The sequence below is a fragment of the Chrysemys picta genome, chromosome 2 (genome assembly GCF_011386835.1).
Source record: "Chrysemys picta bellii isolate R12L10 chromosome 2, ASM1138683v2, whole genome shotgun sequence".
NCBI lineage: Eukaryota > Metazoa > Chordata > Testudines > Emydidae > Chrysemys > Chrysemys picta.
This window is the reverse complement of record NC_088792.1, coordinates 93,803,281-93,830,930: the sequence shown is the minus strand read 5'-3', so window position 1 is coordinate 93,830,930 and position 27,650 is coordinate 93,803,281. Positions and strand designations below refer to the sequence as shown.

The 27,650-nt window shown below is 40.2% G+C and overlaps 1 protein-coding gene across 5 annotated transcripts in view; it reads left to right on the top strand.

The window, feature by feature from the left end:
• AOAH (acyloxyacyl hydrolase) overlaps positions 1 to 27,650 on the top strand; it is a 117,597-nt gene that overhangs the window by 66,882 nt on the left and 23,065 nt on the right. For all 5 annotated transcript variants that reach the window (XM_065587204.1, XM_065587203.1, XM_065587205.1 and 2 more), the window contains 8 exons: positions 1,168 to 1,259; positions 4,774 to 4,856; positions 12,510 to 12,546; positions 14,826 to 14,900; positions 21,702 to 21,874; positions 24,484 to 24,542; positions 24,634 to 24,693; positions 26,453 to 26,549. In XM_065587204.1, the coding sequence (XP_065443276.1) occupies positions 1,168 to 1,259; positions 4,774 to 4,856; positions 12,510 to 12,546; positions 14,826 to 14,900; positions 21,702 to 21,874; positions 24,484 to 24,542; positions 24,634 to 24,693; positions 26,453 to 26,549 (676 nt within the window). The remainder of the gene's footprint in view (positions 1 to 1,167; positions 1,260 to 4,773; positions 4,857 to 12,509; positions 12,547 to 14,825; positions 14,901 to 21,701; positions 21,875 to 24,483; positions 24,543 to 24,633; positions 24,694 to 26,452; positions 26,550 to 27,650) is intronic.

Sequence of the window (27,650 nt, the reverse complement as noted above, 5' to 3'; positions counted from 1 at the left end):
ACAGTTTTTCATCAACAGTTTTTCAGAATGAGCACAAAGGACTTGTGCATTTCTCTTTGAAAGTGTACCTCAGATTGGTAAAAGCTGAACATTTACTCTGTCTTCTCACAAGGAAGAGATGGGGTGATTTTTCCAGGCCATTATTCTTCCCTTTTGTGAATTTTTTTAACACTTTCACAAATCGAAATGGAAAAGAATAGAGTGCCATATATTGAATGTACAATAGAGCTTTCATCTGCATAGTGTCTTTCATAGAAACTGTATCCTAAGACGTATTATAGAGATAAATAAGAGCAGAGGCCAGGAAAATATAAAGGCTGTATCTGTTTTCATGAAAGTTCTGTACTAGCAGCTCTTCCTGCTGCTAGGAGGGTTTATATCCTGCTCCCCACTCTCCTTCTATGCATGTGCCCTCCCCTGACTCCTTTCCCCATCACTGGATTCTCCCCTGTAGCAGAGGGATCCCCAGTCATGTCTGTCTTGCCATGGGGATGATTCCTTCCAAACTCTGTGAATAAAAAAAATTAAAAATTAAAATGTCTGAGGTAAAACCTGGAGGAGATTGACTGAGGCCCAGGAAACCCAGATTCACCTTGTGAAGTTTCTAAAACAGCATGTGTTTGCACTCTACCCTTCCCACAGATCCTAGGGATCAGGGAGAAAAGAAGGCTTCAGCCCTGAGGTACATGATCCCTTAGGTAGTTATGCCTAGCCTCCCATCTCCCCCATAGCATGGGCCCTTAGGAACCAGGCAGCCATAGGCTCCTTTGCCCACAGACATCCTGCTTTGGAAGGGTCCATGAGATGGGTGCAGATGTTAATGCTGCAAGCCAATATCTACCATTCCCATGGTGCTGTAAGTATTGTATATGCTGTAGTTTGTGAAGCACTGTGGGGCCTTCAGAATCAGAGGTGATATTACAATATATGCATTTAAAATGTTTCTACTAGTCTGAAAGTGTTTATGGTTCTACTCTTCTTCTCCATGTTAGGGATCGGAAATATCTCAGAAATAAGTAGCAACTTTTTAAGTGTAACCACTGTATAAATGTACGATATTATCACTAACTGGCTGATGCTCCAAATTGAGAATGTTGTTTGATTCTGTGGATGGGATTTTATTTGGGAAAGCAAAACCGTCTCAACTGCTTTTAAATTTCCTTTCAGAAATCATTTTCTAATCTCCCAGTGGCTCTTACCAATGAGCTTGACTGGCCTCATTTCTCAGGGACCACTGGATTTCTGAACTCCACAATTGGGTAAGCTCATAGAAGGACTAAGCCAAGTTTTAGCAAGCCTTGATGACAAAAAAAAAAAAAGAAAAGAAAAAAGAAAGATGTGGGGAGGAGAAACCAAGCAAAGACCATTGGAGAAAAATCCAGTGTTTGAAAATGGAAAAATAAAAGTGCTGGCATGCTCTGCCTCTGCTCTTCCTAAAATCATGATTGTCTCGAAGATTTTTCCCCCCACACTCTCTCCTCTCAAACATTTTCACTAATGTGTGGGCTCCCAGACCAGCCTCACCTACTCCTTCAACTTTGCATGCTCTCCACTCAGTCTCTAGAGATGGTGAACATAATTTATTTGAAAAAAAAAAGATTAAATTTTCCTTTTTTCAAAACCAAAAACTTTAACATAAAGCTCTTGGTACACAGCCCCGCCCCAAAATTTAATTCCAAAATTTTAAAATGTGGATTTTTTTGGATTTGTACTTTTTCTCCTTCCTGTTTCCTCTTTGCCACTGAATGAATGATGTCTGTATTTTTGAAGAGTTTTTCACTTTTTCATTTTTCTTTTCCACTCTGCAACTTTTGCAAGACTTCACCTTTGAAAAAATTATAGTGAAAAAGGAAAAGGAAACACTCACGCTGCCACTCTGTAACTTTTACAAAGTTGGAGATGTTTGGAAAAGTAGAGTACTAAAAGAGAACATGAAAAAGTGGGGATTTTGGGGAGGGAAGCCCTTGACCTCATTCACTTTATTGCACTGAATGGCAAAAAGTTGAGGAATGGGGGCAACAAGAGGAACAAAGGAAGGAAAATTCAAATGATTTAGAAAAAGTATTTCACAAAAAATTAATAAATGCAAATGAAAAATTGTTCCATTTTGATCCCTCTGAAATGGAAACAACTTCAGATCCTCAACATCTTTCCTGAAGTTGTTTTTCCATTTTTTGACCAGCTCTAATAGGCTTCCATATGTGGTATGGAGTGTATAGGGGATAGCGTAATGGACACAGAGCAGCTCCACTACTGCTTCATGCCCTAGAGCAGTGGTGGGCAACCTGCGGCCCATCATGCTAATCCACAGGCGGGCCACGAGACAGTTTCTTTACATTGACCGTCCGCAGGCACGGCTGTCCCCTGCTCCCAGTGGCCGCGGTTCACTGTTCCCGACCAATGGGAGCTGCAGGAAGCAGCGCAGGCCGCAGGTTGCCCATTACTGCCTAGAGCATTGACTCTCAACCTTTCCAGACTTCTGTACCCCCAAGTTTCACCTCACTTAGAACCTACTTGCTTACAAAATCAGACAAAAATACATGTGTCACAGCACACTATTACTGAAAAATGGCTTACTTTCTCATTTTTTCCATATAATTATAAAATAAATCAATTGGAATATAAATATTGTACTTACAGTTCAATGTACAGTATATAGAGAACTATAAATAAGTTGTTGTCTGTATGAAATTTTAGTTTGTAAAACTAGGCAAATATCTAGATATTTGGAAGACCTCTGTATACCCCCCTAGGGGTACACGTGTCCCTGGTTGAGAACCACTGCCCTAAAGAGGCTGCTCAGGGTGCGTGTAGTAAAGTGGTCATGATAGGGTTTATAATGCCTAAATTATTATGGGAGGGAGTCCTGCTCCACTCCCACACCCTCTTATTTCCTGTTTAGTCGGTCTGAGGGTTTTTTTTGTCACCACTTTGTTGTAGTATAGTTAAATAAATAGCAAGGTCCCAGCCTGCAGTCCTGTGAGTAGAGTTATTTTTGTTGCACTGAGTGGTCCCTTTACAAAACTAGGGACTTGGAAAAAAGACGTAGGTCTAGGGGTTAGCATATATACGTTTGGATTCTGAGTGTCATGGTTTATTCCCATGTTTTTAATTTACATATCTACTTTAAAATAATTGGGCTAATATATATCTGGAATATGTAAAAGCAGGACTGAAGCAAAGCTAACTAAAATCCTATGTAAACTGAATTTAAAAACTGGGTCAGTATGCTGTTTTCTAGGAAGCATTTATGATTTATATTGATTAACAAAATATTGCATGCTTTGCTTTGCTTTCCACCTCATGCTGAAAGCTGTACAAATTTAATGTGTTACTTGTATAGCCTCTTTCATGGTTAATGGTCAGCATTATCACATTTCAAAGTAGGTAATATTTTGTTTTTCATTCTTGGTTTCAAGACTTGTCATGGCTTTACATTTAACTGCATTGTGTTTGCCATCCTTTATCCCAAATTCCTCTACATCTGAGTTCAAACACAACTTCAACAGCCCCAATAGGGATCAACAAGTATCAACAAGGGTTCTAAAGGGCGATCTTTTTATCAGCTTTCCTTAAGGCTATTCTCCTTTACAGGGATTTTTACATTTTTCTCTGCGGTACAAAGGAAAGGGGGAAATTAATCAAATACAATCTGTCTTTCAAATCAGTCGGTCCAAGTTTTAAAACACTAGGAAATGAATGTCCTGCCAATACTTCCTCACTCTTATTTACTATTTCACAACTATAACAAGAAGCCAAAATCCCTGCGTGTCAGTAGTATTGCTTTGGCAAATGGCATCCAGCATAAAGGTTGGTGAAGCAATTATCTGAAGAATCAGTATAAACACAACTAGAAATATGGACAATTTGAAAGCTACTGTCAGCCTAGAGAGAGCTTTTGGGGGGATATCTAGATTTCCACTTAAATCGTTATATTTAAAAGAAAATTATTAACTGTAAAAAAGAGGAAGCAGAAAAACAAAGGAATGTCGGGTTTGGATCTAAAATTGATTTCTGACTTTTTAAAACCACTGAGTCTCCCTGTTCTTCAGAGAATTAAATCTAAAGGATGCTAATGTCTTGTTCAGCAGTTTCAGGCTTGGGACCCTACTGTGCCACGCAGCAAAGCTTTCCTAGTCATTTATGTCAGAGAAGAGTTTAAATGAAAGTCCTCAGAATAGCCAGTGCAATTTAAACCTGACAAAGGCAGTTTTACCTTTTTCTCTCCTATGGGCTGCTTCCTCTGGCTACTTGGTTTTTCCTTACCCTCGTTAACCTGCTGATTGCCTTATCCTGCCTTTCTGTCCATCTTTTAAAATTGTTGTATGCGTCCAGATTGTTATAGTCTGACAAATCTTCCCCAAAATGTTAATTTGAATCTCTTCCTAGAATTTTAATAATCAAATTGTCAAAATTATCAGATGCCATTGGCTTAAATTATGCCAAAATTCCAAAATTAAACTCTGAGGGATATGCTTAATGGCAGAGCAAACAAAACATGCCAAACAATGCAAAATAATGGTCCAATCCAGCAAACACTTCGTAGTCCCATTGCCTTCAGTGGGACTACTATTGATAAAAAGTATTATACTTAATAGTAAATACTAAGCCCAGTAGATAGTGTATACAGAATTAGGATCTAAAACTGTTCAGAGAACATATTGTATATTTTAATGTATTTTTAATATGTAATCTGCCAGCCCTTTTCTTTAAAGCTAGCCATGGTTTCATTTGTACCGTATGTGTTGAGTGCCTTTTGTTAATGTGTTTCAGAGGCTGGACAGACTCTCTCTATCTACGTTTACGCAGAAGAAACCGCTGCAATCACAGAGACTTCCAGAATATTTCCAAAAATGGTACTATAACCTCATTTTTTCCACAGATGAAAGTTTGATCTTGATGTTGAATTAATGGGTACGGCTCAGGAACGCCATTCAGAATAATGCTACATAACTGCATGCAAGAATTGTGGAGAAGTAGTGAACAGGATCTATTTAACACGGTGTCTTTTCTCTTTGGTTCAGTCTCGCTATTGATTCTGAATAAGAACTTATTTATGCTTGATCTCTTTCATCTGCTCTATGACTAATGAATGACTTCTGCCTGATTCATAATTGATGTGTTTCACTATAACTCTAACCTGGAATTCATTTTTCTCTGTCTAAATGTTTTTTCTAAAATTAAAAAAGTTTAGCTCTTAACACTGAAGTTTGCATTGAGGTTCTATGCCTCCAGAATTACGAACTTTAGAAATTGGTGCTGGATTGGAAGTTCAAATATTTCCTCCCTCACCTCCCATGGCCATTCTACATCAGTGATAGAATTAAAAGCCTGCTTGTGTGATACAGAACACCACCATGTTCTGAGTTCTGGTTACAGAATGGGTAGTGCCTGACATGGTTGGAATACCATTTGGTCCTGCAGTGGAGATAGAAATGAATCATTCCTGAATTGTGCTATGACCTATGATTAGGTCCACAGTCACCCTGCCTTCTCAAGGCAGGTTGGCTCATGCATCTTATTTCTGCTCTAAAAAGAAGCAACATGCCTTCCTCCCGATCCCTGATTGTGTGCTGCACCCCCATTGTGGCATTCAGGTGTGCGCTAGGAGGTATTCCTGCCCCATTGTACAGGGATGTTCCGGAGATTAGATGCTCTGTTTGCAATACAACCCTTTATTTACGGAAGGCTGTTGTAGTACAGGTCAGACTTTTGTATAGTGTATACATAATAGAGCTATTTAAGGTGTCCTGCTGGCCTAGGGGATTGGCACTCAGAGGGTTAGAGGGCCCAGGTTCAAATCCCATTGGTCCCCTGAGGCAATGAAAATTGTCAGATAAGATGATCACAATAGTCCCTTCTGGTTTTATAATCTGTGCAGATAACATCACGTCTCTATAGCAGCTTTATGTTCAATTTCCCTCTCTTTCTCTGGCCTCTCTTCTTTTTTTATAGAATCATAGAATATCAGGGTTGGAAGGGACCTCAGGAGGTCATCTAGTCCAACCCCCTGCTCATCTTGATGAGCTCTCCATCTCTCTCTTTTTTCATTTCACATAGATCTTTTACACTCATATTGCAGAAACCTGCAGGGTATAAAATGAGGTGTGATTCTGCCAGGGTAAATTCTCTCAAGAAAACTGAGAGAAAAATTTAGGAAGACAAAAATTACAAGCGATAGAAAAGTCCCATGATGACTTCCCTTACTGTCTTCTCTTGATCATCCGCCTGACAGAGTATTGTAAAGTATTTCCTCATATGGTGTAATATTTTCCCCAAATAGGAAAATTTAAATGGACACTGTCAACATTGGTAAGGCTGAAAACTGATCGCTGAGTGACAGTGGTCCCATCTGGGAGAACTTAACCTATCTGCCTAAAATAATGCTTCCTACTACTTGAAACATGAAAAGAAAGAAGATGCAAAAAATTCACGATGCAGAAATCCATTTCCTCTATCACAGGACCAGTCCTGCAATGTGCTGAGCTTCCTCAGCTCCCAGTGAAGCCACTGGGAAATGAAAGCACTTAGCATCTCCAGGAACCATGCGGCATTGTGCGGAATCAAGCCCATAACACGTAGACAAGGGTTTTTTTATCATATGCCTCATAGAAAGCTGTGTGTCATCTTTTCTTCATATTCCTAGTGTCAGTATGAAAACAAATAGAAGGAAGGGCTGCTCCAGATAAGAGCTTTCAGATGGGCCCAGACTGAGGGCACGTCTTCACTACCCGCCGAATCGGCGGCTAGCAATCGATCTATTGGGGATCGACTTATCGTGTCTAGTGATGACACGATAAAAATGATCCCCGATGGCTCTGCCGTCGACTCCGGAAATCCACCGCGGCAAGAGGCGGAAGCGGAGTCGACGGCGGCGCGGCAGCAGTCGACTCGCCGCCGTCCTCACAGCCATGTAAGTCGACCTAAAATACGCAACTTCAGCTACGCTATTCACGTAGCTGAAGTTGCGTATCTTAGGTCTCTCCCAGCCCCCCCCGTAGTGTAGACCTAGTGTCAGTCAATGGGAGATCAATTTTTTGACTTACTGACTTTGATGGATTTTCCTTTAAAATTCAGACTTTGGAGATTAAAAGTGAAGCAGAGAGACAAACAAACAAAAATCAGCCATTTAAAAACATGTCTATCAAAATTCAGCTGAGGAATTGTTGTATATGTAAAGTTTTTGGTGCTTAAAGGAGAGTTGATTTTCTTGGTGTTGGTAGGGTTAGTGGAAAGTTTTGAGGTTTTGTTTCCTATGTTTGTTCATTTTACAACATGCAGGAATGCTGATCACTGCAGGTTGGCAAAATCCTGTGCCCCGTCTGCATAGGTGGGGTCTTAAATGCATTGTGAGTGCCGTGGTTTTGCTGTAGGGGGAGGGGGGTGGAAAACTGTGAAGCATCTGCAACGAGGCACATCTCTGTGCATTCCACATCTCTGTGCACAGTGGAGAAATGTCCCACAGCAGCATCCTGGGCCACAGTGCAAAGGGAGCCAGGAAAGACTGAGGGCATGGCCCGTAACAGTTTTCCTAAACATAACAATGTCCAATATCCTATAAAGCTAGAAATGGGATTTCAGTGCCATTGCGAACTGGACGGTCCCAATTTCCCAAGGTGACCTAGTAAACATTTATATCCATGGAGAGGTCTGAGGTAACAACTGTTACATTTGTAACCATCTTAAGGGACAGAAAAACCCTTGTAAGTTATTTGTGAAGATTTTTGTGGCTCCATCTGAGCCCTGCATGGTTGGACTCATGGTCTCTAAGGCACTTGGCTTTACAGATGGAAAGATACAAAAATAGTCACACTAGAAACTATAAAAACTCTCCAGAATACTCCTAAAATAGTTTATCTGTAACGTATGTGGTATATACAGAATACATGATGGTATGGTATAAAGGCTTTCTCCCACACTCATTTGGAATGATGCACATAGCTCACGAGTGACTTCCCAACATGTTTAATACATGAGCTAGGTTAATAATTCATAACTAATCATTTTCTCTAGCAATTTCGCTTCTTTTTTCAGTTTGCAAGTGATCTGTAAACAGTTTACCAATCTAATTTATTTGCTCTTCAAAATTATTTGTTGAATAACTTCTGGAAATAATTTTTGGAGCATAGCTTATTCACAATCAGTTCATCATACTTATTCAATATCTGAAGTCCTAAACTCAAACTGTTTTACGTGGATCAGTAGGTTACATGGCATATTTTTGTTTCCTGGTTGGATTCGTGCAACTCTTAGGATCAGGTTTCCAGTACAGATACTCATAATTATGAGTTGGAAATTTACTTTGTGTGTATGTTCTGCAATATTTGCTTAAAATCTGTTGTTTTGGTGAACATTTCTGCTAGTGAATTTATTTTATTAGAATATTCATAAAGATGAACATGAGAGGGATATGAATACAGTCAAAGTGGATTCCTTTAAAAATCATCTAATAGTTACAGGATTTTGTTTTGCAGTATTCACTCACCTCTTTTTCACACACAGACATCATTGTGTGTGTATATTGGGGCTGTCAAGCAATTAAAAAAGTTAATTGCGATTAATCGCACGATTAATCATACTGTTAATAATAGAATACCATTTATTTAAATATTTATTGATGTTTTCTACATTTTTAAATCTATTGATTTCAGTTACAACACAGAATACAGTACAGTGCTCACTTTATACTTATTTTTGGTTACAAGTATTTGCACTGTAAAAAACCCCAAAAGAAATAGTATTTTTCAGTTCACCTAATACAAGCACTGTAGTGGAATCTCTTTATCATGAAAGTTGAACTTACAAATGTAGAATTATGTACAAAAAAACTGCATTCAAAAATAAAACAATGTAAAATTTTAGGGCCTGAAAGTTCACTCAGTCCTACTTCTTGTTCAGCCAATCACTCAGACAAACAACTTTGTTTACATTTGCAGGAGATAACACTGCCCGCTTCCTGTTTACAATATCATCTGAAAGTGAGAACAGGCATTCTCATGGCACTATTGCACCTGGCATCACAAGATATTTACGTGCCAGATGCGCTAAAGATTCATATGCCCCTTCATGCTTCAACCACCATTCCAGAGGACATGCGTCGATGCTGATGATGGGTTCTGCTCAATAACAATCCAAAGTAGTGCGGATTGATGCATGTTCATTTTCATTATCCGAGTCAGATGCCACCAGCAGAAGGTTGATTTTCTTTTTTGGTGATTTGGGTTCTGTAGTTTCCACATCGGAGTGTTGCTCTTTTAAGACTTCTGAAAGCATGCTCCACACCTCGTCCCTCTCAGATTTTGGAAGGCACTTCAGATTCTGAAACCTTGGGTCGAGTGCTGTAGCTACCTTTAGAAATCTCACATTGGTACCTTTTTTGCGTTTTGTCAAATCTACAGTGAAAGTGTTCTTAAAATGAACATGTGCTGGGTCATCATCTGAGACTGCTATAACATGAAATTTTTTTAACAAGCATCATCACCATGGAATCGTGTCCTCTGGAATGGTGGCCGAAGCATGGCCATGCTTAGCATATCTGGCACGTAAATCCCTTGCAGTGCCGACTACAAAAGTGCCATGCAAATGCCTGTTCTCACTTTCTAGTGACATTGCAGATAAAAAGAGGTCAGTATTATCTCCTGTAAATGTAAACAAACTTGTTTGTCTTAGCGATTGCTTAAGAAGAAGTAGGACTGAGTGGACTTGTAGGCTCTGAAATTTACATTGTTTTGTTTTTGAGTGCAGTACTTGTATGAGGTGAATTGAAAAATGTAAATATTTATAATCAAAAATAATATACACTTTGATTTCAATTACAACACAGAATATAATATATATGAAAATGAGAAAAACATCCAAAATATTTAATAAATTTCAATTGGTATTCTATTATTTAACAGTGCGATTAAAACTGTGATTAATCGTGATTAATTTTTTTAATCACAATTAATTTTTTGAGTTAATCACATAAGTTAACTACAATTAATCGACAGCCCCATTTTATAATGTATTGAGTGTAATTATGCTATCGTTTTTTTATATGGAGATATACCTATCTCATAGAACTGGAAGGGACCCTGCAAGGTCTTCGAGTCCAGCCCCCTGCCTTCACTAGCAGGACCAAGTACTGATTTTGCCCCAGATCCCTAAGTGGCCCCCTCAAGGGCTGAACTCACAACCCTGGGTTTAGCAGGCCAATGCTCAAACCACTGAGTTGTACTTTTTGTTATCAGTAATTACTACTAGAGTCATATAACTGAAAGATTAATTGCATGGCTGAGTGATTATAGTGTAAATACAATATAGTTAATGTATTTGAGTTCTAAAAATACATGAATCAAGTATGAAATCAAAGGGGTGATAATAAGCAGTTTAGTAATGTAATTAAACTTCCAGAATGGGCCTGATCCAAAGCCCACTTAAATTAATGGGAAGACTCCCACTGATTTCAGTGGATTTTGAATCAGGCCCTATTTGAACAGGTAATACTTAGCAGTTAAAAACATAATCATGGTGTAATTACACTGTATTTGCTATGTAACCACAGTGTAATAGTCACTGTATTGTAAAGCATATAATATGTGTGTATACATATATATTCTATGTAACCTGATAACTTCACTATCTGCATACAGAAAAGACTATTTGCTTCTGAAGGCATTACCCCTATATCCCTAATTGTTGTTGAGAGTTTTGAACCTATCCTTATTTATTAATGCTGGGATTGTTTCAGTTTTTCAAATCACCACTTATCATATATTCCATCATCATTTTGTTCTATGATCTGGTGTATTGGTGTTTTTTTGCCTTTGACCTGAAAAGCTCAAGTACTATACCTGTTAACGTATACTCTGGCCCACTGAACATTAAAGCACCAGATATGTCACTGCAGCCTGGAATACAGTTAGAAGTTTAAACTGTTACCTTCATCTCAGCTGTCTGGGGAATAATAGTTCACCTGGATGTATTTGAAGAAACCTTGAGCCTTTTTCTTTGCACCCTAACCTTTTAAATTGCTTTATTGTCTTGAGGGGGCAAAAAGTTCATTAAGCAATAAGACATTTGCAGCCAAGCAGCCCAGTGCTGAACGTTGGCACAACTTGGAACGTGACTCTTCCAGCACATTTCAGCAGTGCCCCTTTTCATTTCCCACATAATCTGGTGTGTACCAATCAAAATACCTATCTAGTGAGTAGCCATTCGTGACCTAATTGCAATACATAGAGCTAGTATACAGCAAGTTAAAAATACCCACCTCTGATATTAAAAAGAAAGGAAAGAAAATGTCACTTTAATTTAAGGTTACATTTATAAATTGCTTATACAGGTTTAATACATGATTAATAGAGGTTTTTTTAATAAATCATCAATCAATTAGAGATGGTTATAGAGTCCAGCCGGTTAAAGAGAACACACACTGCGGAGACCTTTTTGAAGTGCAGGCTTTTATACATAACATTAAAATCTTTCTTTAATTTAATCAGCTTGCTGCCATTATTGTTCTTTACCTCCAAAATAGCCACAACTACCATCTTGCTGTCACTACTTATGCTTTCTCTTATAGGCCACAGAGAGACAGAAATAGGGTGACCAGACAGCAAATGTGAAAAATCAGGCCGGAGGTGGGGGGTAATAGGAGCCTATATAAGAAAAAGACCGAAAAATCAGGACTGTCCCTATAAAATCGGGACATCTGGTCACCCTAGACAGAAATGACTTTGTCAATGTGGAATGACGGGATTGTGGACATGAGTAAGGCCTTGATTCAGTAAAGGATTTAAACACAAGCTTTAGTTTTTAAGCACTTGCTTAAAGTTACGCATGTGCTTAAGTACTTTTCAGAACAGGGCTATTTTCCTGATTTTAAAGTCTAAGTGAAGCCTCCACTGCAGAATACCACAGGAGGGGTCTGCTGGTTTCCTTCCCCCTGGGGCAGAAGGTCTGCATCTTACCAGTTGGGTGAAATGATACTGAAATTCACAGCTGCACCGTATGTTGTGAAAGGTGTTGTTGGCATATTCCCATTTTTCATATGCTTATTGTTCATAAGGTTACCAAGATGTGGGCCATTAATTTTTATTAAATTGTGAGAATGATTCTCTTCTCAATTTATAGGGAAAGTTAGAAGCAGTTTGACTGTTCACAAACAAAGATGGTTGGTTTACTGGAGATGCCTGTGTGGACAAAGCAGTCAAATCTAGATTCAAATCCAGATTCAAATTTACCCAAAAGTTCAGAAGTATTTTAATCCGGGGTTTTGAATCAGATCCTTCACTATTATATAAAGTACCATTGGAAGCATGTTTATAGTGTTGGTTGTTCCTGGCACTGTTTTGTGTAGGTGGAGGAAAGGAGGTCCATGGAAACATTTTTATTCAATAAATAGAACCCAAAAGAAAGGGCATGGAGATTGTGTGCTACATCCCTAAAAAAACAAATTTACTCTAGAGATCTGTAATTTTAATGGTGTTACCCTATTTCTCTTTCTCCCACTGTGTTTGATCATGTAGGTGGTTCTTCAAAAAATCTTCTGGAGTTAATGAAAAGGTAAGCACTAAATGGGATTTGTACCCTGGGTGCAGGTACAATAGTTAATTAGAATTCTACCTTCCAAAAATAAATCAAAACAAAACAAAAATATACTGTCTGACAGTGCTGTAAGTCTTAAACCATAGATTTAATGACCTACCATTATTTGGAAAGCTGCCTATTTCTTCTGCATCATGAAGAATAAGTAATTGAAATAAAAAAATTTGATTGAATTGCCTCATACTTAGGGCCTGGACGAAAGCCCACTGGAAGTCAATGGGAGTCTTTCCACTGACTTCAAAGAGGTCTGGATCAGGCCCATACAGCAGGTTTACACTGATGTAACTCCATTGACGTCAGTTGAGTTACTCTTGATTTACATCAGCATAAATTAATTATTAAACAGGCCCTTTGCCTTATTCTGTGAATGTAATTTCTGAAGTGTAGACTGATAAAGCTGAGTGGCTGAGGATTAACAAGCAACAACCCCAAGTCTGAGCTGAATTTAGATGAGTAGTAGGTTTGGTTTGAGTTGCCACACCCAAAGTTAATAGATGGAGGTACATTGTGGCTCCCACACCCCAGGCCAATCAAAACTGATCCTTAGGATTTTCCTGTAATAGATCCTCACTCTTTGCTCTTGTGCCTGTAATGCACAACTGGAGGAAATGCTGAGTCATTGGAGAAACAAGTGTTTCTGAGCCATTGGGCCACTTCACCAGCAGGAGAGACATGTCTGTCTCCTTGAGCATCCCCAGCCACCAGTGACTCAATTCCTTTCCCTCCATCAATGCGCTTAGCAGTTCCTCTTGGTGGGGCTACTGGCAGCTGCTTTCAAATGTAGCTTTGTCTTCTCGTTGCTAATTGTAAATATTTTTTCACCTTTCTCCTTTTCTTTGGCAGCTGGTTTTTAAAGAGGAAAAAGTTTGACTGTAGTAAGCTAGGCTTAACCCATGCTGTGAAGTTTTGATGGATCACTTATTTCTGTGACAGTCTTTCAATAGGTGCAATGCATGTTTCTCTGCACCTAGCCTGCTCTGCCATGGGCTGGCCCATCGCCAACCCTTTCTGGAAGGCAGAAACCTAGCACACAGCAGTGGCTCTGATTCCTAGCCACATGTGGCTGGCTCCTACACAGTGAGCACAAAGTAGGGAAAGCCCCTGCACCTTGTTCCCCATATTTCTGCATCCAGGCAAGGCCAGCCCAGTTTAGCTCTTAGTAAATAGATGGGCCTTACACTGTACCCTGAAGGTGAATGAACTCTGCCTGTGTTGGATCAACAGGAAGAGAAAGTCCCAGAGTTGAGGGCCTTAAGCAATCACATTCTGCTTTCAGCTCCCAGCTGCTTCAAATATAGGGGTGATAAGCAAGAGCATTCCAGCTGATCTCAGCTATCAGTGCAGTACATAGGAAGAAAAGCAGTGTCTTCATGAACTAGGACTCAAACCATATACTTTATAGGTCAATGAAAACAGAACAAGAGACTTTTGAACTGATCTTCTAATATAATGGCACGTTTGTGGAAAAATGTGAATTCACGAAATGCCAAGGTTTCAGGTCCTGGGCATTGGCTAGATGCACCAATGGGGACATGTATGTTCAGTCTGAAATTACCCCCCACTAATCAGTCACTGGAATCTGATCCTCTTTGAATTTGGGGGTGAGGTGGTTTCCAATTCAAATGTCTGGATATATGGGTTTCCAGGTCAGCTGCAAAGCCAGAAGGGGCCTATTTTCCAGTTCCACTTAAATTTGTGTAAGATTTTCTTCCACCCTGAATGTTGGAAATTTTTTGATAATCATGATATTAACTAATTTAATGAGATTTCTTCCATCTTGGGCGATAGTCTTGAGAGTTTAACTCTCAAGAGGTTAGCAACGTTGCTGCCAAAACCATATCCTGATTTGACCTTAAACCCAAAGCTTTAGGGTAAACCTAATCCTGAGTGATACATGCCCTCCTTGTCCAATAATTAAAATGCTTTGGTCGTGGTTTTACCTGAAAGGAGAGTGCTTGATTTAGATTCTGATTGATGCAAAGAAGATGGAATAGCAGCTCGTAAAGAAGTGAAAATAAATATATCAGGGGAAAGGGGAATTATGAAAAAAAATTAAATTACCAAAATATAGAACTATAATAAAAACATTTAGAATGATTCAAACATAGCCTAAATCTAAAAGAAATACTTCACAATGTGCAATATGCTCTCACGAGCACAGTGTGTAATTCAAACTACTGTATGAGAATGGTCTTCAACATTAATATTGCTACTTATTTATTTTTTATATTTTTTAGCTTGGCTAGGAATCAACTGTTCGACAATCCAGCCATAGTTATCTATGCTTCAATTGGGAATGATGTCTGCAATGGGTAAGGCGTCAAGAAACTAAAATACCATTTATATTACCATATATATATGGCTTGGAGGCCTTTTCACTAGCGAGACATTTCAGTCTTCTTATTTTATTCAATTAAAATGTGCTTTTGTTGTTAGCAGTGCTCTTTTTTTATCTGTGCGGAAAAATATTAGTCACAGTTACAGGGCTAGCTGCTGCTGTGCTCCCTTTCACATCTCTCAGAGTGCATCACTTCACTGATAGGCCTCTTGCCCTTATGTGTGTCTAGGCGAAATCACGCAATTCTTCCACTCTGAACCCAGACCTGGGGACACTACGCTATGTCGTTCAATCATTAGCACCCTTCAGCTCCAACTGGACACTTGCATTTCTTCCTTTCAGGAGCCTCTGAACAGCGTTCTTAAAACAAAGTATTATTTAGCAGTAGGAACAAAGCATGAGTGAAAATCAGATTTTAAAACAACAAGCAGTGTACAGGCATCTTACCTAAAGTCAGTACACATGTATTTTGAACATATAAAGTATTCTGAAAAATCAGGTCCCAGGTCTCAAATTCAGCGCCCAAATTACTGTATACTTTGGATCTTAATCTCTGTGCCTCAGTTCCCCATATGTAAAATGAGGACAATAATACCTATTCATTTCACAGGGCTGTTGTGCAAATAAATTCATTAAAGTCTGTGAAGCACATGTAGTGTAGTGATGTGCACCATAAGGAAGCCATGAAGAAATCAATAGAGCAGGATTTGAATAGCATGCAATAAATAAGGCTAAAGACCACAGGCTGGACACTGAAGGAAAAAAAAAATACATTGAATAGCTGCTTATTAAGTCAACACTGCCCAACCTGTGCATTCAGTGAGGCAAGAATCTGCTATAGAACAGTAGAACCTAGTACTGAGCTATTAATTAGAAAATAAAGCCATTACATTACCCAGTGGCTCAGTAATAGGTCTAAAGCCGTGGAACAGAAGCAGGCTATAATGAAGTTCACAGTAATAGACAAGACATGACAATGACAAATACATACTACCTTTACACGGTAATATGTAATCATAATATCACTACACAAATGAAATATCAGGGTTTATGCATCTTCATGCAACAGCTTAGACATCAATCTAATCCTGGAAAAATACAAATGCTAGTATCTGTGATGCAGGAGATCAGACCATATGATCATACCGGTCCCTTCTGGCCTTAGAATCTATAAATTTCCTTTACTCTGCAATATTTCTTTCTCTAATTCAGGTAACCCCTCTGCTTTCCTCTGTCTCTAACATAATTTTTTATTATTTTACAAAATTATTTCTCCTCCCCAATGCAAAATTATTCTTTGCCTCCTCCATTTGTGTAGATTTTTTAAAATGCTATTTATTATTTATTCAAAATAAATATTTTAAAATATTTTTTTATCCCACCCTTCATCACATGACAGTGGTACTTTTGTGTGGTGAAATATTCTATGCTGTCTGTTTCCCGCCCAAAAAATTACTGGGATCAAAAGCACAGGGTTATAAGAATACAGTCATTCTTGTTACTCTTTCTGTGAAGGGAAAGTGCTCCCACAGATCGAACTGAGCGGAAAGAAAACCATGGATTGGTTTTCAAGAAGATGTCTCTATATACAGTGAAACTTGTTTTGAGGCATCCACGGAGGTTCTACTGAATGCAGAGCATCTACTGGGTATGACTTTAAACAAAAGTCTAGACATATAAAAATGTCTTTTAAGGCAGCTTTAAATTGCAGTAATAAAGGCCTTCCGGCCTAATCCTATATTTCTCTCTTCAAAAGAGATAAATGCTGCTGTATACATTGCAGGAACAATCCTTAACCAAAGCAAGGCTAAAATGACAATATTTCCTCCCATGTGGGGAGCTGGGCAGTGAGTAATATAGGCATTTGTAGAGGGAAAAGATAATGAAATTGGCAGCACATGCACTACTTTCCCTCTAGTACCCACATTGTGGTGTCCAATCATGGGGTTAGAAAAATAAAGACAGATGGAGATTATATCTCTCTGCCTGCTGAGGTGCAAAAGTGGGACACAATGAGGCTCAAAGACCCAAAATGAAAAAAAAAAAAGAGAGAAAATAAGTAGTCAAGAAGCTTAAAATGCTGTGGAATTATTAAATGTATTCATTCCGTTTTATATAATAAACCATTTCTACAACCTTTCATGATTCTGTATTTATGGTCTAAAGACATTACAACTGAAATGATAGCAAACTAGTGTGAAATGGAGGTAATCCACTGTCTAAAATGAAGGACAGCTGAGATGTATGATGGGAATAGATGAACATTTCATTATTACAGTGCTGCCATTACTGGCTCCACTATCTACTGTCCCAGTTCTGAAAATGCTTTATGCTCATGAACACTCCCATAAACTTCAGTGGAACTAGTCATGTGTAAATTTATTCACTTATGTAAGTGTTTGCAGGACTGGGGCATCTCAGGACTAAGGGTGAAATTTACCCCTGTATACAGGACCAGCCCAAGGCATATGAGCTGTTGACATCCCACTGAAATCTGTTTCGAGTATTTAAGTGGTGCATAGGCCTTGATCTGGCCTTCTGAGGAAGGCCCAATCCTGTAGTACTCTGATGAACAAGGGCTAAAGGACCGCACCCCAAGCAAGGCATTCCATCTTGTCAGTTATCAGACAAAAGCATGTGAGTGTGCAAACTTTTAAACTGTGTGTGTGTGTGTGTGTGTGTGTGTGTGTGTGTGTGTGTGTGTGTGTGTATGTTAGGATAACAATGAGAAATCTGTGTGTAGCTCTAAGGGTAATATATGGCCTTAATAATGTAAGAGCCCCTTAGAATAGATTGACACGAAGTAGCATTTTGTCAAACATCCACACATTAAGATTTGGATGGTCTGAACTGACACAATGTACTGTGACAGAAATCAGTTTCTGAATATCTTAGTGTTATGGATTGCCATGATATAAAGCTATTGCAGAGGACTGTGTCCAAGAACTGTGATGATGTCCTTTGACGATGTGTTGACAGTGCATCCATACTCAGTGTTCTCTGACAAGCCTTGAAGCAACTGTTGCAAAGACTGAAATGGAAATGTCTGTCAGACATCTTTTTGGTTTGTTTTTGTTTCAAACATGATCACGGAAAGGAAATTACAAAAAGATACATTAAAATAGCAGCAGCCTGATATAAATGGACAAAGGTAGGAAAACTTGGAGTTAAGAATGTTACTTTATCTTCAGTTCAACCCATTGTGTTTACATATTGCACAGGCCTTAGATCAGAATGGTGGTTTTGAACTGTAAGTGCTGCAATACCTGTGGGCTAAACAAGGTGAATTAAGGGCAGACCAGCAAACCTCATCACTAAATGTCACTACTTATGTTACGTTAGTAGGTTCAAGCCTGATTTCCAGCTAACTGGATTTTTAAACACTTTAGAAACATATACCAAACAAAGATTAAGTGCCGACCAAGGAAGCTTGTCTAATAATTAATTTGCATACAAAATACAGCACACGACATTATCCTAAATCCACAGCACATAGTTCTGTCCTGCAGGATTCCTTCCCTTCCCACGAACACACATTTCTAATACTCCAAAACTAAAACTAGAGCCTTTTCAAAGACTCCACCTGTGCAACATTCAGCTGTAAAATAAATTGCACCTGCTTTGCACAGAGTTAGTTGTTCATTGCAAGCATTAAGGTTAGCTTTGCACTACCCTCATGAGGTAGGAAAGTATTATTGTCCTTACTTTACAGATGAGGAAACTGAGGCACAGAGATTTAGGATATGTCTACACAGCAAAGAAAAACCCACATCTGGCCCCTGCTAGCTGACTTGGGCTTGTGGGGCTCTGGCTGCAGGGCTGTTACATTGCTGTGTAGACTTCTGGGCTCAGGGACCCTCCCACCTTGCTGGGTCCTAGAACCCAAGCTCCAGCCCAAGCCTGGAAATCTACACAGCAATGAAACAGCCCCACAGCCCAAGCCGCGTGAGCCCGAGTCAGCTGGCACAGGCCAGCCATAGGTTTTTCTTTGCTATATAGGCATACCCTTAGTGACTTGCCCAAGAAGAAACTCTGGATGGAATCCAGGTCTCCTGACTGCTAGTACTGTAACCTGCCCCCAAGTTGAAAAAAGAGTACAGGAGTGATAATAACAGGTATAGCAATACATGATGTGAGTTCAATCCCCAGCTGGTGTTAATTCATTTATTAATTGAAAGCACTTAACTTTTTTGTATCAACTAGTCCAAATCCTCAATTTAAATCTGTATAGCGCCATTGACTTCAGTGAAGCCACACCAGTTTACATCAGTTAAGAACCTGACACAATATTTTTAACACTATGGCTAAATTATAAATCGTTCGCTGCAGGTATTCAATTTTCAAGCTGTGTTTTGTTGTGACTGGTCAAACAAGTCTCATGGGATTGTGTCTGCTTCACGGCTTGAGCACTTCCAGTATGAATACTCAGGTGCACAAAGCTCAAATTTGCTTTCCGTGAATTCTTGTGCATGTGACTTTAGAATCACTTTCTGCAGACACTGATTGCATGAACGTTTGTGGAGAGCAAAAGCAAAAAGGGCACACACATGGCTGAAGTACATTCATTTTAAACTGCGAGTGAATATTAATGGGAACTGTTTTACAGCATTCAGCCAGCACTAATAGAAAGCAATAGTATTAGACTCTCATGAATGACTTTAAGACAATTTAACTCCAAATTCAGGGCAGCAATGTAAACGTAAACCCATTCACCCCATACCAGGGTATGGTCCATTTAGTACTATTTCCCAGTAGTTTGCATTCAATAAGATTTTGTTCCATACTGTGCATGGCAGCACACACGAACACATTCTGAATTTTAACTACAGTATCTTAAATGTCCATTTCTAAATGATTTTTGAGAGCCAAATTGTAAACACAATAATTTTTGACAGTAAAAATAGGTGTATATGGTAATGTCCTCTACCCAGCATCCACCTCAAATAGCCAGACTGAGTACTGGGGAGATGAGGAGGGACTCAATGAGGCCACTTGATGGCATCTCTTTCAGCCCATGTATTCTTAAACATAAACAGACTATGGGGTTGGGAGATAGAGCTGATGCATCCATGCAGAAGGCTCCTTCCGTAGATTGTCTATGACCTGTCCCCTGTGCACTTCCACGCAGGGAGCCCCACAGAGCTGGGCTCCAAGCCATGTGGCAGGTGCCTGGGTAGCCCTTTCTTGCACAGCAGAACACCACCAGTTGCACCATCTGGGGACATCTTAGCCACAGAGATGAGGACTGGATTTGCAGAGCCGTGTTCTTAAAACTGGCCTGTTATCTCTAGAGTCAGTGGAGCATAAGTAACAGGAATGTGTACAGTAGGAATGTGTGTGTATATCAGGAAGTTTTGTATATAATAGAACAGTTGTTTGAATAATATAAAAAAGAGGGATGTTCTCTAGGCAGCCCATTTTTGAATTCAAATTTATTTTGCCATCAGGGTTTTTTCGAAGCTGTTTACTGCTGAATGGAATAGGGGAAAGGTAAATCTGCTCTCACTAACGACCGAGACTCCGATCAATGAAAACCTAAATCTTTGTTGCTGTGTCTCACTGACAATCGCAGTATTTTAACAATGTTCCTGTGCAATTATTCTGTGGAAAATGAAATGTCTGCTGCTCCTGCATCTAATTTCCTACATTTGCTACATCAGCAGTTTTCCACTCTCCCTCGGAGCACTGGTAAAAGACATACAAGATTTGAAAGCCTCAGCTATAGATGATGTCTGTCTGTTATACCCAGACAACAATGTATTGAATGCGAGATGCACACAGTAGTTTGGAAAATATCTGATGTTATCCAATGCAACTGTCATAAAAGTATCTTAAATTTACACCACATCTTTCATCCTAAAGCTATTTATGTACTCAAAAATAATTTCATCCACTTCTGGGGTCAAACACAGCAGCTGTTTAACAAAACACAGCAAAACAATGCAACAATTTAGAACAGTAAGTGAAGAAAGAATACCTTCTCCAAATGAAACTTCAGGGGGAAATTTAGCACAGTTGTGTGTAGATACCCAAACTGGAATTTGACAGGTACATCCCTGTACTTACTATCGCTGTTTTCTTGGAAAGTGACATGGAATCTTTAATGACCACAACAGACAGGACCTTGGTTTTGTGTCTGATCCAAAAAATTGTACCTTAAGGCAGAATATTAGTGACCCTCTCACCATGTCTGGATACTGGTTCAATACTGATTTAGAGGATAAAATGCCAGGCTGAATCACAAATACCATTACCTACAGCACTTTAATGTTCCTTGGCGTTCCCCAGGAAAAGTATAATCCCACTAGAATCAAGGTACTGGATGATACGGTATAGGTTCATTGATTTTAAGTCCAGAAGGGATCACTTTCGATAGTCTAGTCTGCCCTATAATCCTAATTCCCCTCTCACTGGGTACATAAAAATTAACTCAGTTGAAATCGGTAGAGTTACCTCACAATAAAATGAGTGTAAGAGAGAAGCGAATCAGGCCTTGGGTCCTTTTATATAGGGAGGCCATGCTCTGTGCTTATTAGAAAGCATGCACTTGCTTGTTTTTTGTTTTGTTGAGGTCTTTTTACATGATTTGTGATTGTGGAAATAAGTGATACCAAACCAAAGAACATTGTTTTTCATTCCACTTTAATCAGCTATTACAAAATGGAGAAGCACTGACTAATAACACTGCTGTTTCATGCTAAACACTGTCTTTTTTGTGTGTGTGCACATTAATCAGTAAACTATCTGACCTTTTTTCCTATTCTTTCATATATAGGAGACCTGACACAGTGGCTCACATGACTACACCCAACCAAATGCACTCCAATGTCATGCAGACGCTGCAGTATCTAAACTCTCAACTTCCTAAAAGCAGCCATGTGATTTTAACAGGCTTGGTAGATGGTCGCTTTCTGTGGGATCAATTACATAGCAGATACCATCCTCTTGGTAAATATCTGACCTTGTTTTTAATTTCCTAGGCATGAATCTTGAACTCTACTGATGTACATTACAAGATGGTTTTAGGAATGGTGAGTGGCATTACACCAGGGTTGGATTTGTCCTGGTTTGTCCAAAACTGCAGTCTGACTGGCTGATCTTTGTTTTGGGGCGGTTGTTCCTGGAGCGAAACAGAGTCATTTACGTGAACATCTGTCCGCATCCAAATTTTAGATGTTTAGATAAAATTGGACCCAGATTTGAACACGCCCGTGTCTAGGTTTTGCAAAACAAACCCAACCAATGAAATTTTGCAAAAACAAAGTCATGCCCAATAGCTCCCAGTGAAAGTGGAGCTGTGCAACCCCAAAGTTCACAACATTAACAAAATGTGCTTGGGCTTTTTTTAAACATGGAATTGTAATAAGGCACTTTAGGACAGTTCTTGGAAGCCTCTCGTTTCAGAACACATGTGAGGCTGCACCCATGACCACGGGAAGCTCTTTGGGGCCTGTATTTTTGTTCTATGTTTGTACAGTGCCTAAAACAGTAGGGTCCTGGGCCATGACTGGGGCTCCTATACCCTATGGTAATATTACTATTACTACTAATAATAATAATAAATGCACACCCTGTTTATTGGCTTAATATTATGCCAAGCAAAGAAGGGGGGCATTGCCATGAAGGGCTGCACATGTATGGGCCAGTGGGAAACTCCCTGGAATTCACAATTCTTTGTATGTGCAGACGAGTTATGTTGCTTGGGATGTGCTTTTTGGGGTTCACCCAGGAATACCCCCAAATACACACCTACCCAAAGTTACTAAGAAATGTAAAGGTTTTGTACAAAGAGAGAGAGAGTGAGACTGCAAAACCATTTAGCATACTCTCCTCCAATGCCTGTGTAAGGAACTGTGTATGCACACAATCAGTCATCCAGGGATCAAATCTGGGACTATTTGCACCGAAGGCTTAAGGCACACACCCCTATCACTAGATCTGAAGGAGTAATTGCCTTAGCTCTGAGTATAAGTGGAAGGCTGTTGTAGTCGCTGGGTCCAGTCAATAGCAGAAGAGTTGATCATACTACTAAACCAATGTAAAATACCTGAAACTGATTTTGACAATCTATGGCAGGGGTCAGCAACGTTTGGCACGTGACTCGCCAGAGTAAGCACCCTGGTGGGCCGGGCCAGTTTATTTACCTGATGATGCGGCAGGTTCGGCCGATCGCGGCCCTCACTGGCCACGGTTCGCCATCCCGGGCCAATGGGGGCGGCGGGAAGCGGCATGGGCGAGGGATGTGCTGGCCGCAGCTTCCCACTGCCCCCATTGGCCCAGGACGGTGAACCACAGCCAGTGGGGGCCACGATCGGCTGAACGTGCCGCATCAGCAGGTAAATAAACTGGCCCGGCCCGCCAGGGTGCTTACCCTGGCAAGCTGTGTGCCAAACGTTGCTGACCCCTGTTCTATGATTTATCTCTCTCCTACATTCATCCTGTGAACTATTGGCCATGTCATTACAGCCTGAGAAGGTTGCCCTATATAGCATGTGCTACTCTAACCCTTAAAAGAACATATTTTCTTACCCCACCACAGAGTGATCAATCTCCTTTTCTATTCCACATTGCCAGTATCCTAATATGCTTTCTTAAAGGGGGTACTTAACAAAAAAATTAATGCTCTCCCTTTAAGACAGAGGTGCCTGTAACATTTATCTTTTTTACTAACATGAATGTGTTGCTTTGCCAAATGCATATTGATCCCAGAGGTGTTTCCTTGTAGCAGAGAGCTGATCGTCAGATGTCAGGTTTAGCATTTTGGTATCAGTTTAATTAGTGAGTGACTACCAGAGAAGTAAGCAGCCAAAAAAAGCCTACAGTTCACAGAGCAAGCAGGGCCATTGTGTGACATGATGAATGTCAGAGGAAGTCTGCCTGGCGTTTAAGTTAGTGTTTGAATTCGCTCACCCACGCAGATGTATATATTTCCTTCTATGACAGGCAAATTGTTTCTACCTTTTAAAGATAACCTTTCTATGGTAAACGTGAAAACAGTGCGTACCCAGTCGCCTTCAATCTTCCTTTTGGGTTTGAAAGGGCTAAATTTGTTTGGAGAGCGAAAGAAGCGGTAATGGATAAAGCATCAGTCATTCGCCCTGGAGATTTGAACAGACTATTATATGACTAAGCTTGCATGGAGATTGAATTGCCTGTGGAAGGAGGGGGAGGCATAGGTATGTGGGAGAACGAAAACAGTTCTTGAACAATGAGGCTGAGATAACTGGCATTACGGAAAGTTCATGCTGCTGCTGCTGTCACTGTACCTGGGGCAAAATCCTGGGTCTTGCAGGATATGAGTAACTCTCATTGACTTTAGTGGGAATTACTTGAATCCTGAAGGTGGAAAATAAGCTTCTATTCCCCTTACCAATGTGAGTAGTTCTACTGAGTGGGATTATTCATGAAAGTGAGCAGGATTTGATGCCTGATCTGTAAACTTTCAGTTCCTCGTAGCCTACATGGTACAAAGACTTGGTAACCAGGTACAGTAGTGGGTTTCAAACAAGAAACATTGGACTTAAAATATGAAAAGCTAAACACTTTTTTTTTTCTAGGTCAGCTAAATAAAGATATCACATATGGACAAATGTATTCATTCCTAAATTGTCTTCAGGTAAATTTTCCTCTTCAGGTTTTCCTCTTTAAATATCTCTTTTTCCCCTGTCTTATCTATCACTGAAACAGTATTTTGTTTGATCACGCAGATCAGTCCCTGCAATGGGTGGATGTCTTCAAACGAAACCCTCCGGAACCTCACTTCAGAGGTATGTCTAAAGAAGGCAGTTTAATAATCTTTTTGGTCATCCCCTTTTTAAAGGGGGTATGTTGGATTGTGCTCCTGGTTTTCTTTGAAGATAGGGTCCCAACTGAAAGATGTCAATATTTTTATTTTCATAGAGATGGAGGCAAGCCCAGAAAATGCATATCTGGATTTCAAACACCTCTAAAGTTCAGGGCTCTTCAGGTCTGGGATCTGGGGTTAAACAATGGAATTCAGATTTGGATTCTAGTTCTCAATATGCCCCAGACTTATTCACATGGGACATGATTTACCATTGCACTATGACACAAATATACATATTGTAACCTCTTGTTCTTTAAGAAGAGAGCTTATTTAATAAAAAGAAAAAATGCCTGCTCAGAATCCGTGTGAGTGAACGGGGCAAAGAGGACAAGTAACTGCGACGACAAAATCCAACTGCATTAATTTCAGTGGGAGCAGGAGCAGGCCCTAAAGGGCCAAAGTGTAAGGTCTTTACTCAGGCAAATTCCATTGACTTAAATGCCAATTTACCTGAGCAAAGAGTGCCTGAAAACTGGATTTGGCCCAAAGTATCTTAATGGGCAGGGCTACACAACGTTGCCAATGCAGGTTTCTCTATAAACTATCCTAGAAACCTGACCCTACAACTGGCAAATGAATCATCTGAGTGCCACAAAATGTTAGCCCCTTACTTTCTCTAAATGTACAAATATATTTGAGGTTCTCTCCCCTCAGTGGCTTGTCCAGACTGGCAGCTGTGGGTGTATTTGTGATAATGTTTCTATTCACTAGACAATAATGATGGCCCCAATTTTGCAAAGACTTACACACGTGCTTACCTTGATGTTCTGTGAGTAGTACCATTGACTATCAATGCACATAGTTAAGAACACACAGAAGTCTTGGCAGAATCAGAGCCTATGCCTTTTTATAAGACAATACAAACTCTCAGTACATATCTGTTGTCCAGGAACTATTCATGTGTCTGCAGGTCAACATGCTGAGCTCTTGTCTGAAAATAACTTTGTACATTCTTGCCTAAACTGTGCACATTAAATGATGAGATTCTGATCTCCATTATGGTGGTTGAAATCACATTGGAGATACATGAGTTAGTTGAAGTCCACTGAAGTCAATGGAGTTACTCTGGATTTACTCTGCGGTAAGGGAGATCAGAATCTGGCCAGGGATATGGATGCAGGTACTGCACCAGCAGCATGGGAATGGGCAATATACAGGGAAGGAGAGAACTTTGCCTATATAAGGAATTTCAATTCTCTGCAAACTGTAGGAGGGATGAAAAGGGCCTCCAAAATGAGGGTTCTAAGCCATGATCTACACTACAGAGTTAGGTCAACGTAAGGCAGCTTGTCGGCCTAACTATGTCAGTGTACACACTACTGCCTTGCTCCCCCAATGTAAATTCCCTACTACACTGATATCATAACTCCACCGCCACGAGAGGCGTAGGGCTTATGTTGATGTAGTTAGGGTGACGCAGTGTTCATGTAGACACCGCGTTACTTACATTGGCTGTTGGCTGTCATTCTTGTCAATTTCACAGCTCCAAAATTGACAAGAAAGCCCAGGGCTGGTGGTGGGCTCCAGCTAGAGCCCAGTTGCCTCCCATCCCAGCTCCCCGCTCAGAGAGCTGAGAAGCCCAGACGGCTGCTCCCTACCCATTGGTTACAAAAGCTGAACCCAAGTGAAGTGGTGTCAGTGGCAGTGAAAATCTCATTAATTCCTTGGTTTTTTTCCAGAGAGCTTTACAGCTTTCCAATGTCCTGAAAGAAATAGCGAGATCTGAGAAGTTTGCCAATTTTGATATTTTCTACATGGATTTCCCACTGGGGAAAAGTAAGTTGCATTTTGTACTATTCAACAAGCATTTAGATAAGAACGGGACAAACAGCTTTAATATGCTTCTTATTTTTAGTGCTGTACAGTGAAAATAGCAGCACAGTCATTCAACCAACATGGACCTAGTGAGAGGGTTGATGGTCACATGAGGAGACTCTTCTTAGTTCCTCATCCCAGTTCCACTGCCTTAGTGTGATGTGTGTGTTGCGGGGGTATAAAATATGGGGGCATTATGAAACTCTCAGAGGAGCCTGAGAGGTCCCACACGGGGGAAATAGCATTCAGCCTGCAGCATTCTGAACAGCTAGAATTGCACTTAGAGTAAGCAGCACTTTCCATCCAAACATCTCAAAGTGATTTACACACAATAATAAATTAAGCATTACAGCACATCTGTGAGGTACAGCAGGCAAGCAGAGGCTACTGACCATTAACTGGGTGATGAGAGAGCATTCTCTGTGAGGATCTCTCAGTCCAGGAGCAGGCTTCTACCCCAGGTCTGAAGTATTCCAAGTCTATTGACTTGCAGGGAATGCTGCAGGACACATCTATCTATGCAGGCTGCTACAGAGGTGAGCTTTGGAGAGGAATCAAACGCGGGGAGGAGAGGGAAGTTTGGTGCTCTGCAAGTGATCGAATTTTGTAATGTATGGCATTTGCATCTCAGCCCTTGGAGAGAGGCCCATTTTTCATTTTTGTACATATCTAATAGTAATAACAGAGGTTCTTCAAGCCGAGTGTCTGCATATTTGTTTTAATAATGAAGAAACTAAGGCTCCGAGAAAGTAAGCATTTACCCAAGCTCCCAAAAGCTGTTGGGGGCCTGGGCATAAATACAGGATGGAGGGGGGGAGGAGGCATTCCCCTTCTGTTGGGATCAGGGGAACTTGAGGGGAGCACCAGAGGGGCAGCAGCAGCGAGAGGCGTGTGTACAATTAGCTGCTTGTCCCCCTCAACTTTAAGGCCAAACTTCCTCCAGTGATTAGAGGTACTGTAAGGCTGGCAAGGAAACTGAAGTTTTCCAGCTTTCCAATCCTCTGCCCTCCCCACTGACTTTCCTTCTCAGTTTAATATTTCTTCTCTATTGTGGTTACATAT